The sequence below is a fragment of the Nuphar pumila genome, chromosome 11, assembly GCF_984573655.1.
Source record: "Nuphar pumila chromosome 11, dmNupPumi1.hap1.1, whole genome shotgun sequence".
NCBI lineage: Eukaryota > Viridiplantae > Streptophyta > Magnoliopsida > Nymphaeales > Nymphaeaceae > Nuphar > Nuphar pumila.
This window is the reverse complement of record NC_143259.1, coordinates 10,129,850-10,141,260: the sequence shown is the minus strand read 5'-3', so window position 1 is coordinate 10,141,260 and position 11,411 is coordinate 10,129,850. Positions and strand designations below refer to the sequence as shown.

At 37.6% G+C, this 11,411-nt stretch overlaps 1 protein-coding gene across 1 annotated transcript; it reads left to right on the top strand.

Moving 5' to 3' along the window:
- Positions 1 to 266: 266 nt before the first annotated feature.
- LOC149821932 (BRCA1-associated RING domain protein 1-like) lies at positions 267 to 10,685 on the top strand. Its single transcript, XM_089980194.1, has 10 exons — positions 267 to 374; positions 1,113 to 1,213; positions 7,516 to 7,702; positions 7,803 to 7,882; positions 8,354 to 8,480; positions 8,585 to 8,641; positions 8,812 to 8,977; positions 9,555 to 9,673; positions 10,257 to 10,592; positions 10,677 to 10,685. The coding sequence occupies exons 1-10, from the start codon at positions 267 to 269 to the stop codon at positions 10,683 to 10,685; spliced, it is 1,290 nt and encodes a 429-aa protein (XP_089836320.1).
- The last annotated feature ends 726 nt before the right edge of the window (positions 10,686 to 11,411 follow it).

Genomic DNA, 11,411 nt, shown 5'->3' with positions numbered 1-11,411 from the left:
CCAAGGTCGTCGCGGCATTCAGTTTCAAGTTGGTCAGTTTGTTTGGGTTTACCTGCGTCTTGAGCGTTTCCCCGTGGGCACTTATAGTAAACTGAGCCCTAAGAAATATGGTCCATTCAAGGTCCTACGATGATTAGGTCCGAATGCCTACCTCTTAGAACTACCCAACGATTAGAACATTTCCCCGATTTTCAATGTGTCTGATCTATATGCTTATTGTGGGAACAACAAGTCGTCGGAGCCGACTTCTTCCCAACCAGGGGAGAATGATGCAGAGCAGGCGGTACCAGTACCATGTGACCCTGGCACGGCCAAGAAACCCGACCCACCATTTGGAATGGACGATCAGATCCAGCAGCAGGATCCGACCACAGGTGAGTTGACTCGATGCAGGAAGATAACACGCACCTACTCCAGAAAAGGGAAGACCCGGCTCGACACCGATCCAGTCCCGGATTTAAGCCTTTTCGGGTCTGGGTCCGGGTTCAGACCTGAGACCCAAATCCAGTGGACATCTTTAAAAGCACTATTTAGGGTTGCGTGAAGGGAATTTTTGAAGAATAACCGCAGTTTTCTTTTCAGCAGCCTTCCTTTTTGTTTCCCTGTTATTCTTTTCTCCATTTTCTATTACTGTTTGTTGTTTGCCTTTTCCTTCAATTTTTATCAGCGACCTGTTCATTGACATTTGGCATTGATATAAATAAATTCAAGCATCACCGTCTGGGTGAGCATTATTGTTTTTGCCTGTTCAGCACACGACTGTATACAGTCGTGCCTTCCCAACCTCCATCAAGGCCACGCGAGGGTTGGAGATCGCATCAGGTGGCCGTGTCCTCGCTGCCATTAACAAAACCTGCTGAAGGCTGCATCAATATGCATTAAGAAGATAAATCATATCTCTTGTGATTGAATATATCCATCTACTTTATCTCTAGCACTCCATTCCTTTTAAGTTACTCTTTGCAAAATTTTTAGTGAACTTTTATTTTACAGGTTGAAGAAAAATAATCTATTCTTTCTTAAATTACTTTGTTAGCATGTTGAAGAAGAAACACTGTGACTTCCTTCTCTCGTAGCTTATTTTGAAATTTGCTTAAATGTAAAACTTTTAGGGTTCTGGTCCAATGATGCACTATGCTAATGGTAGAGCTATATCTGCATGGGAAGGGAAAAAATCTCATGTGGTGCATGTTCACAGGAAATGCGCTGAATGGTATTCTTCTCACCTATTTTATGTTTGTTTAAGAAGGATAAAGTTCTAATTGATATTCAGATGATATGTATGTCATAAGTATTCCTGTTTGCAATGGTTGTGTATGAGAAGGCAAATGAAAGAGGTTGGCGATTTTTCTAATGGAATGGTGTTCCTGGGGATCATAACGAGAGTTTGTCTTGTTATTTTCTGAACATGGTCTCTGGCACATCAAATTTGGGGGGGCCAATGCCTTGTCTATATCCACAAATTTTTTATTTTTTTGTGATATTTTGGCTGGCTTCAGTATATAATTGCTTCTTCTTTTTCTGAATTTTTCTTCTGGGGTTAGTTGGTTTCTATGTAGTCAAAGTGTTAGGCAGGGACTAGTCGGTAGACCCCTAAAAAGACTAGTCGAGGACTGGTCGGGACTAGTCGGTACCCCAATTAGAATATACAAAAATATACATAAAATATGTTTAATTCTTTTACTAATAAGATGTTTTCATCACACAAGTGCAAAATTACACATGCTTTCACAAAATATATTAATATACATAACCAGAATATTCATATATATAATTGTACACACACAGATATATATATATATATATATATATATATATATATATATTCAATTATTCATAACATATTCAGTATAATCAACAAAATATGCTTTCAGCCTTTCACAGAAGCACAATACACATACATATATAAATAACATATTACATAATCCATAAAACTAAACCATCTTTCAAGCTTTTATAGAAAAATTCATCAGAAACAAAGTAACACACACATATATGAAAAAACAGAATCAATTAAAATTAACTGTGCATGCTTTCAATGTTTCATAAAAAAAATCCCAAAAGCAAAGTAACACACACACACACACACACACACACACACACACACACACACATATATATATATATATATATATATATATATATATATATATATATATAGAGAGAGAGAGAGAGAGAGAGAGAGAGAGGCTAGGGTGCTCCGGGAGTACATACTCCCACATACTAGAAATCATGGTTGTAGGTTGTATCTTCTCAACTAAACCTTATGGATGTACTCAAATTAGTTTATTTGATAGGAATCATGCTTTGGATCATTTTTTTGGACATAAAAGTAGGTTTTTTTAAGACATGAAATTTTGATACATTGTGAGCCGTTGATTTTTAAAGGTCTTAAAAAGCATACATGTATGCTATAATCACATGATCCAAAACTTGTTTTCTACTAAATAATGCTTATAGATCATATTGATAAGGTTTGATCAACTAAAAAGTTTAAGAAAATTGATAATCTAAAGCTCTATTAGGTGAGAGTAGGTACTCCCAGAGCACCGTATCATTACTAATATATATATATATATATATATATATATATATATATATATATATATATATATAAAAGCATGTTTTCACCAGTTTAGAGAACAAATCACACAAACACACACACATATGTATTTATATATACAAAAAAATAACAGAATATATATAATAATAAATGACTAAACTGCCCTCGTGTCTAGGCGAGGGCAGCTTAGTCACCGACTAGGTGCCTTAGTTAGTGCTTAGTAGGCAAAATTGGTAACTTTTAAGGTACCCACCTAGGAATTGCAAAGCCTGGGCATTTTACTTACGCCTACCCCGACATGCTAAGTAGTTGGTGCCTAGTCGGGGCTTTTGACTACGTGGGTTGGTTTATATTTCTTAATGATCGTGAGACTTTATTTTGTATTATATACTTCTCATTTAGGCATTAAGAGACATATTTGTTCACTTTTCTTTTAATATATAATTAATGATCTGAATAGTGAAGTATGCGGATGCGGCCTTGTGCCCTATGGTTGTCTGGCTGGTACCTCGTTTTGTTTTGTTTTGCTTTTTATTTTTGTATGCTTTTTTGTGCCCATCTGATTGGTTTAGACGAGAGTGGATCGTATGAAACACTGGTTGACATTAGCAATGTCGCCCAATAGCCAGAACCGTTAATCCCGCCCCGCTCTGCTGTAGCTCAGTTCAAGCAGGACCCAGCCAAGACGGGATTAATGGTTCTGTCTGCTGGGTGACATTGCTAATGTCACCCAGCGTTTCATATGATCCGCTCTTGGTTTAGACAGTTGGACTGTTTTTGTGAATACCAATACTTGTACCTTGGTTGTGGGCATATAGGTGAGGCAGCAGGCTTAGAAGCAGTTTGATGCATACACCTTTGTTATTTTGCTCTAGATTCTCCTTTAAAACTGTTTGAATGTTATGAGAAAAAGATGAACGGTCTATGCTTGTTTATTTTGGTTTGGGAAACTTATAATGTGTTTGTCTCCCTTTTGGTAAAAAATGTAGTTTGATATAAAAAGGATATAAGTTTTGAAGAGCATATGGCTCATTCCAAGGTCCTTGGGGGAAGTTGTGAGATTCTCGAGTCAAAATGTGTTCTTGCATAAGCTGCTAAATAAAATGTATTTCTAGAGACATGTTGAGGATAAATGCTACTCACATGATTCTGTAGATCTCATGCCTGGTGAATGGTGATGAGTTCCTTTTATAGCTTTTAAGTTCTCAAATGGATAAACACATCGAAGTGAACATGCAAAAACCTGTTGTAGGGTTTTGATAAGATTACACTTTCAGGTTATACGGAATGTTCTAATTGCAGAGGAGGACACTTATTGAACAAAAGAAGAAAGCACAAATAGCTTGGATTGCTTATGTCTGCCTTAAATACATACTCATCAAATTGAGGGGCACAAACTTCTCTAACTTGGAATTGTGCTCCTGTGAGTATTGGGTCACAGAGTGCTAGACAAAGATCCTGAAGGTTAAGAATCTAATTTCATCATCATGCTACTATTTAATTACACGATAATGAATTAGATTAACTAAATTCTAAAAAGTTAATTGGATATTATGATGGATCTTGTGATTGTCCTTTTCATATATGCAATTCTTAGGTTTGCGTTCGGTTGGATGTTGTCTATTTATATGGTTTTATGCGGTGCAGTAGAGTTGTTCAATTTTGCCTATCCAAAAAGCTAATGTAGATTGTAGAGTACAAAATTACTTATTTGAAGCTAAGCTATGGGTTCAAACAATGTATGAGGATTGTGTCCCATTGGTTTAGTCTACTTGACAAGATACACTACAGTACAACAACAACAACGCCTTCATCCCAAACAATTGGGGTCAGCGATATGAACCAAAAAGAAAATCATTTTGGGTCCTCCACATGAATCCTTCTCCTCCAATCATTTCTATCCAATGTCATGTCCTCGGTGAGGTTCAAAGCCTTCATATCCTTTCTTATCATCTTCATCCAAGTCTTCTTAGGCCTATCCCGACCTCTTTTAGCTAATATATTTTCCCATTTCTCCATCCTTCTAACCGGAGCATCATTAGGCCTTCGTCGAATATGCCCAAACCATCGTAAACGATTCTCACTCATCTTATTTTCAATGGGTGCAACGCCTACCTTCTTACGTATTTCCTCATTCCGAATCTTATCTTTTAGTGTCTTTCCACACATCCATTGAAGCATACACATCTCAGTTACACTCATTTTTTGAAAATGATGTCTCTTGGCAGCCCAACATTCCGTACCATATAGTAAAGCGGGTCTAATTGTTGTCCTATAAAACTTTCCCTTCAACCGCAATGACATTCTACGATCGCATAACACTCCAGTTGCACTTTTCCATTTCATCCACCCAACCTTAATCCTATGATTTACATCTCCATCAATTTCTCCATTCTTTTGAATGATAGATCTCAAATATTTGAAACAGTCATCCACCGCTATTTCTTGCTCACCAAGCTTCACTACACTCTCATCACTACTTCGTTGCTTACTAAACCGACATTCCATGTATTATGTCTTACTCTTACTCAACTTAAAACCTCTTGCTTCCAAAGTTCGTCTCCATAATTCTAACTTAGCATTAACCCCAGCTCTATACTCATCAATCAAAACAATATCATCAACAAACAACATACACCACAACACATTTACTTGAATTGATCTCGTAAGTTCATCTAACACTATAGCAAAAAGGAAAGGGCTTAATGCAGATCCTTGATGTAACCCAACCGTTATAGGAAAATTGTTTGTCAACCCTCCACAAGTGCGGACATTGGTTACTACACCTTCGTACATATCTTTAATTATACTAATGTACTTAAGATAGATGCCCTTCTTCATCATTGTCCACCAGAGAACATCCCTAGGTACTCTATTGTATGCCTTCTCCAAATCAATAAAAACCATATGCACTACAATGTATGAAGATTTTGAAAACATGGTACCAAGCTTGCACCATAGCTCCTTGTGCTCCCTAAATATTTTTAATAGTCACAGGGTAATTAGTTTTATTAAAAGAAAAAGAGATATAGGGTAATTAGGGGTTAAAGAAAAAAGAGACACCGTGCACTTGTCAGACACAATGTACTCAGGTTGTGCTCAAAATTGACACAATCTGGCTATGACTTTATAGTAGTGGCCAGTAAAATGGTATCCTTGAATAGTCGCCGACAGGACACTCTTTCTGGCTTTTCCTCATGCCATTTGTAAAGTGGGGGAGGGTATATGTGGTCTTTGAAGGATGAATATTTTTTCTTTATTGAAGAGAGTATTGCTTGTACGATGCTTCTTCGGCTTTTGATATAAAAGTGGGACCTACACTATGAGCAAGTTGTGCAAAAAACCACTTCTTTTTGGAGGTTCCAGAACTTGGTCTAGATGGGGTTTTACTAGGAAACCATTGTGCAATATAAACAACTTAAGGACCACATGTCTCTATGAAAAGCATTTCCTGCCTTCTTTACAAGTGTTTAGTTTTGACTCTTTTGACAGAAAACCCTTTTCAGAGTTTAACAATAGTTGTGATTTCAGTCTCTTAGCAAATCAGAAAAGCAATTGCCGATGTATTATTTGCTTTTTGGTACCTATCAATAAATTTAAGAGGCTATTTTTGTCTTTATGATTTCTGGCTTTGGAATTCTTCAAAGATTGAGATTAGGAAGGTCACATCCTATGTCACATGGACTCTTCTTTAGGGTCGCCTCACCTGCATCGACGCAACGTGATGCGGGTGCGGCACCCGTTGCGGCTACCATAAGAATCAGCCACACTGGGTGCGGTCAACCCATACCCAAGGTTATAAATGTCTAGAAATGGACTTGGTCAACTATGATCGAGTCCATTTCGGTCCAAGGAAAAAAAACTTAAAACACAATCATGTTTTTTTTTTGGGAAAGGGTGAGGGGGAGGGCACAATTGCATACCCCCCCCCCCCCCCCCCACACACACACACCTTCTCGATCTCTCCTTCGCCTCCCATCCCCACTCCTCCTCCTACAACAACGACGACGACACCGGTTCTCCTCCTCTTCCGACAACAGCGACATCCAGGTAAGCCTCTCTCTCCTCTTCTCTTCTTCTTCTTTCTCCTCTTCCGCCTCCTCTCTTTCTTCTCCCTTCTCCTTCTCCTCCTCCTCCTCCTGCTCTCTCTCTCTCTTCTTCTTCCTTCTCCTCCCCTTGTTGCTGCAAGGATCGAACCCATGGTTGGGTTTTGCTCATGAGTTCAGTTCTGTTGGGTTCAGTAGAACCAAAACCTAGGGTTGTTGGGTTTGGCCTTGCTGAACCAAGGGTTATTGTGTTCAGCTTTGTTGAACCCATGCTTGGGTTCAACAAAACTTGAACCCAGATGTGGGATGTAAATTTTGGGATGTATGATATACTTTTGGTGGGGGTATATAAATTTTGGGATATATGATATACTGGGATGTATGATATCATGTTGAACTCAGAGCATTTTTAAATTTTAATTGTAATGCAAATAATGATCATCCAAATTTTGGGATGTAAGCCCATAGGAGTGTGACTTAGAGGGGAAGCATGATTTTAACACCCGCTAACATGGATTTAACTGAGCCTACTCTTCCTTATGATGAAATTGTTGAAGAAGAAGAAAATTATTATGATCATTACCTCATTATCATATACGTTGTTTATGATATACTTGTGTATGCAACTATGCAATGTTTGTTTATTTTCTGCTTGATTTGTTTGCTTCTTTTCTGCTTGACTTGTTTGATTGATATGCAATATGCTTGACTTGATTTGTACTTCGTAATTAATTTGATTTATTGCATGAATTTATGCATGATGAATTGATGATATTATAATTGTTTTATGATATGATAATTATTTTTATTTCATTAGTAATGCTAACTTAAAAGTATATATATCCTCCCCGCATCCAAGTTTTTTTAAAGTTTTTTTAAAGTGCCATATGCCCATTGATAATGCAGGGCTCCTCAGATATACTATGAGAATGAAACTATCAGGAATTTGGAATCTGAAATTGTGCGGAGTGCAAAGCTAAAATGCAGCAGATGTGGACAAAAGGGAGCAGCTCTTGGATGCCTGGCAAAGAGCTGTAGGCGGACCTTTCATGTGTCATGTGCTGTGGAAATTTATGATTGCCGGTGGGATTGTGTAAGGCATCATGATTTGTCAAAATTTCTCTTATTAATAAGGTTTTATTCTGACCTTTGATCCTTGAAGTGATGTTTTGATGATTGTTGTGTTTCCACAGGAAAATTTCGCAATGTACTGCCCTGCTCATTCCTCACTAAAGTTTCCCAGTGAAAAGACTAAGCCTGGAAAGAGGCGTCGGTAAACTCTCCCTTTGAAGTTGGTTTGTTCAATATTTACTGTTTATTTCTACCTCATTATTCTTTAGAAAACCATCCCAAGCTTGCTACCACATCGTATCCAGTATCAAGTTATAAATTCTGTACTTTACTGGGCCTCTGATGGGATTTGAACTGAGGTGAAGAGTTTATCAGGTTAAAGACTTGGCATCTCTCTCTGTAAATGGTAATGAACAGCTTGGGCTGCTCACTTATCAGAAGTTAGGAAGTCTATTCCAATTGTTAAGAAGCTCTTTCTTTTTTGGCCTTTGTTTTTCTATAAACCTTTGCACTGAAACACATAACTCAATCATGTTGTTCAATTTCTTCTTGAGTCTGTATGTCTTTCAACAGAAATTCATTGTCAAGATGGTTAAGGTGCTCGGTTTGGTGGATTTGAATGTCTATTTGAGGACTTGTATGCTGAAAATTCTTTGCTTTTATTTTTTTCTAGAGCATCACTTGAATCATCAAGAGCTTTCTATCCTATACCAAACCAGGGTAGAAGGAAATGGACAGCCCAATTTGACAAATCAAAAGGATGGGTGCTTTGTGGTTCTGCACTAACTACTTCAGAGAAGGTAAATGATATGCTTGAATTGCACCTTTCGTGTTCTTTTATTTCTGCATCTCTTTTTGTGCAAAGGTGGTCATGATTAGGTAATGGCTGTGTGGGGGACTATAGGTAGTATTGAAGTATAGTAGCTACAATGATTGCTCAATGCTTTGTATAGTAAATGCTGTATGTTTGGTTGTGCTTTTCTACTGTAAGACAATAGTTAAAAATATCTGCAACAATATAGTTTGTTTTAACAAAGATGACCGTCACCCTACATTTGTTAAAAGTTCTGATTCTTTTGGATTTCATATGCAATATATATTTTAAGTCTTCAAAATATTCTTGTTCTGTAGGATTATGTCGCAGAATTTGCAAGGCTAACTGGTGCAGTCATCTCTAAGACATGGAACCACAATGTCACACATGTCATTGCGTCTGTTGATGAGAATGGTTGCTGTAAGAGAACTTTGAAGGTGCTCATGGCTATCTTGGCTGGGAGTTGGATTGTGAATATCGATTGTAAGCTCAACACTTGCTGCCATAATCTATCTGAAGAAATGGACACACTTATTATTACTTTTTGCCCGATACAGTCTTGTTGATGCTGTTATTTCCTTTTTTATTTTTTAATAGTTTTTTTAAACAGATTTCTGTATTTCTTTCTTTATCCATCAAATGAAAACTTGAGAGGATCTTTTTTTGCTGGTCATTATAATAAGTAGATACATCATTTGATGAAATCAATGATACTATATCACCATCATAATTTTATGACAGTAGTCAAATTGGTTACCTTTTGTACTCTAATTATACCTCTTCCAAATGCTTCCAAATATGAACTTTCCACATCACTCTACAACATACTTTAATTTCTTAGTATCATTCAAATGCACTTTTTGTGTCCTTATTTGTCAATAAATTATCCAAAAAAAAAAAACACTCATTTAAGGGGAAAAACAACACAAATCATTGTCTTTTGAAGTGAAATACTCAAGGAAGCAGCCACTAAAAATGTCTGTTATCAATCTAGTAATGTGTGACAGGCAACCAGAAAACGCATACTTCGTATTTTACTGGGCCAAGTTCTTAATTACAGGGATCAAAGCCTGCATGGAAGCTATGCGTCCAGTCAATGAAGAACCTTATGAAATAGATCATGACATTCATGGATGTTTTGAAGGTCCAAAATGTGGAAGGCACAGAGTGATGTCTAAGGTCTCTCTCTCTCTCTCTCTCTCTCTCTCTCTCTCTTGTCGTGGTCCTATATCATCCACATCAGATTGGCCAGGAACCAATATGATGGCACCAACCATGATGCTGGAATGTTTTCAGGTTTTTCTTTTTTTAGATAACCATGGTAAAACTGCCATGCTCCCTGAGTTCATTGGCATAAAGCCTCAGCCCCCCCCTTGCCCACTAGAAAACACTTAGCTTTGGCCTCGTGGCAAGGAACACACGCATGTGGTTATTGAACTTGTGACGTCCTTGCATCGATTTCATCAGCATTCTATGGGTAACGAGAATGCATTTCATAGAGGTCCAAGCTATCCTTGCAAAAGTCATCTAAGAAACAATGTTTCCCCTCTTACAGCAGGAGAATTTTCACAAGTATTACAACTGGTAAATGGAAAACATAGGTAACCTATGTATTTTTAGTATTTTTTTATGAAGGCATTATCTATTTGAAGAACGTTATTCATGGTTGCACATACAGACACAAGCACACACACAAACGTAGACAGAGGTGGAGAATCTAGCTAGAACATAAGCCATTTGTATCCTGAATTTGGTTATGCAGGAACCTCCACTTTTTAATTGCCTACATTTCTATTTTGTTGGTGATTATGAGGCTTCTTACGAAGGCTATCTACAAGATCTGGTGTTGGCAGCTGGGGGTGGTGTCCTACAAAGTGATTCCTTTTCCCCTACCTCTGAGAACCAGTCAAATTCTAAAGCCTCAACCATAATAGTCTACAGTGAGGTTTGTCCAGAAGGTCTTGGGGCCACAGAAGTTGATTCAATTATGGAGCAGAGGGTCAGAGAAGCTATGTCTTTAGCTACAGAGGTTGGTGCTAAAGTGACGGGTCACACATGGTTATTGGATTCCATAGCTGCATGCAGACTTCAGCCTCTGGTTTGCTGACACAAGTTCTGTGCGAGGTAGTTTCTTGAATCTTTTGCGTTTTGCCTGTATGTTTTTCTTTATCTCTTGTTGAAGACTACATGAGATCTGCACCATTTTAAGCGTGCATGACAGGGTAGTCTGTGGGACCTCATTGCTATAATTTGATATTATTTTTGTACCAAGGCATGAAGCATTGGCAATGTATGTTTAATCAAGGTCCTATTGTTGTGGATTTTATGTACAATAGTTATCATGTATGTATTTGTGTGTGACTGGCGAATTTCTGGCATCTCTGAAAGAGTATTTATTGTAAACTTTTCCTGACACATTACTGATTCCTCCGGTGTAGATACACTTACCCTAGTGGGGCCATAATTAGCCGTAGATCGTGGAGGGGTATTCTGCTAGGTATTGTTTCAAATTTTGCTTCATTTTAATGTTAATGGTTCAAAATTATCGGATAATTTGCCTTGCAACTTGAATATGTTTTCAGACAGTCTTTAATATCCTCAATCGTTCACCTTGGTGCAATACATTCTTGAATGAGAAGATCAAGGATTACATGCAAACCAAAGTAAATTAAATAAATGAAGGTGAGTGATTTGGCATATCACCTGATCTGCTCTGCTCCATGGAATTTTCTCTTCTAGCATATATTTCTTTACTGGTGGATGAGAGATAGGGTCTTGATTTGAAATGAGTCTGATTAGCTAGGAAACTTGGACATTGTCTGAATGCATATATAGTGGGTCTAACCGTGTTGCTTTTAAATACCTAGTATAATTTGATCCATTGAAGTACGTGTAGATTCACAGTTGTCTTTCACAC

Excerpts from the sequence above, each read along its gene's own strand:
- LOC149821932 (XM_089980194.1), top strand. The coding sequence starts at position 267 with ATGATGCAGAGCAGGCGGTACCAGTACCATGTGACCCTGGCACGGCCA. Across the intron at positions 7,883-8,353 it reads AAGCCTGGAAAGAGGCGTCG|AGCATCACTTGAATCATCAA; the intron begins GTAAACTCTCCC and ends ATTTTTTTCTAG. Across the intron at positions 8,642-8,811 it reads TGCTTTGTATAGTAAATGCT|GATTATGTCGCAGAATTTGC; the intron begins GTATGTTTGGTT and ends CTTGTTCTGTAG.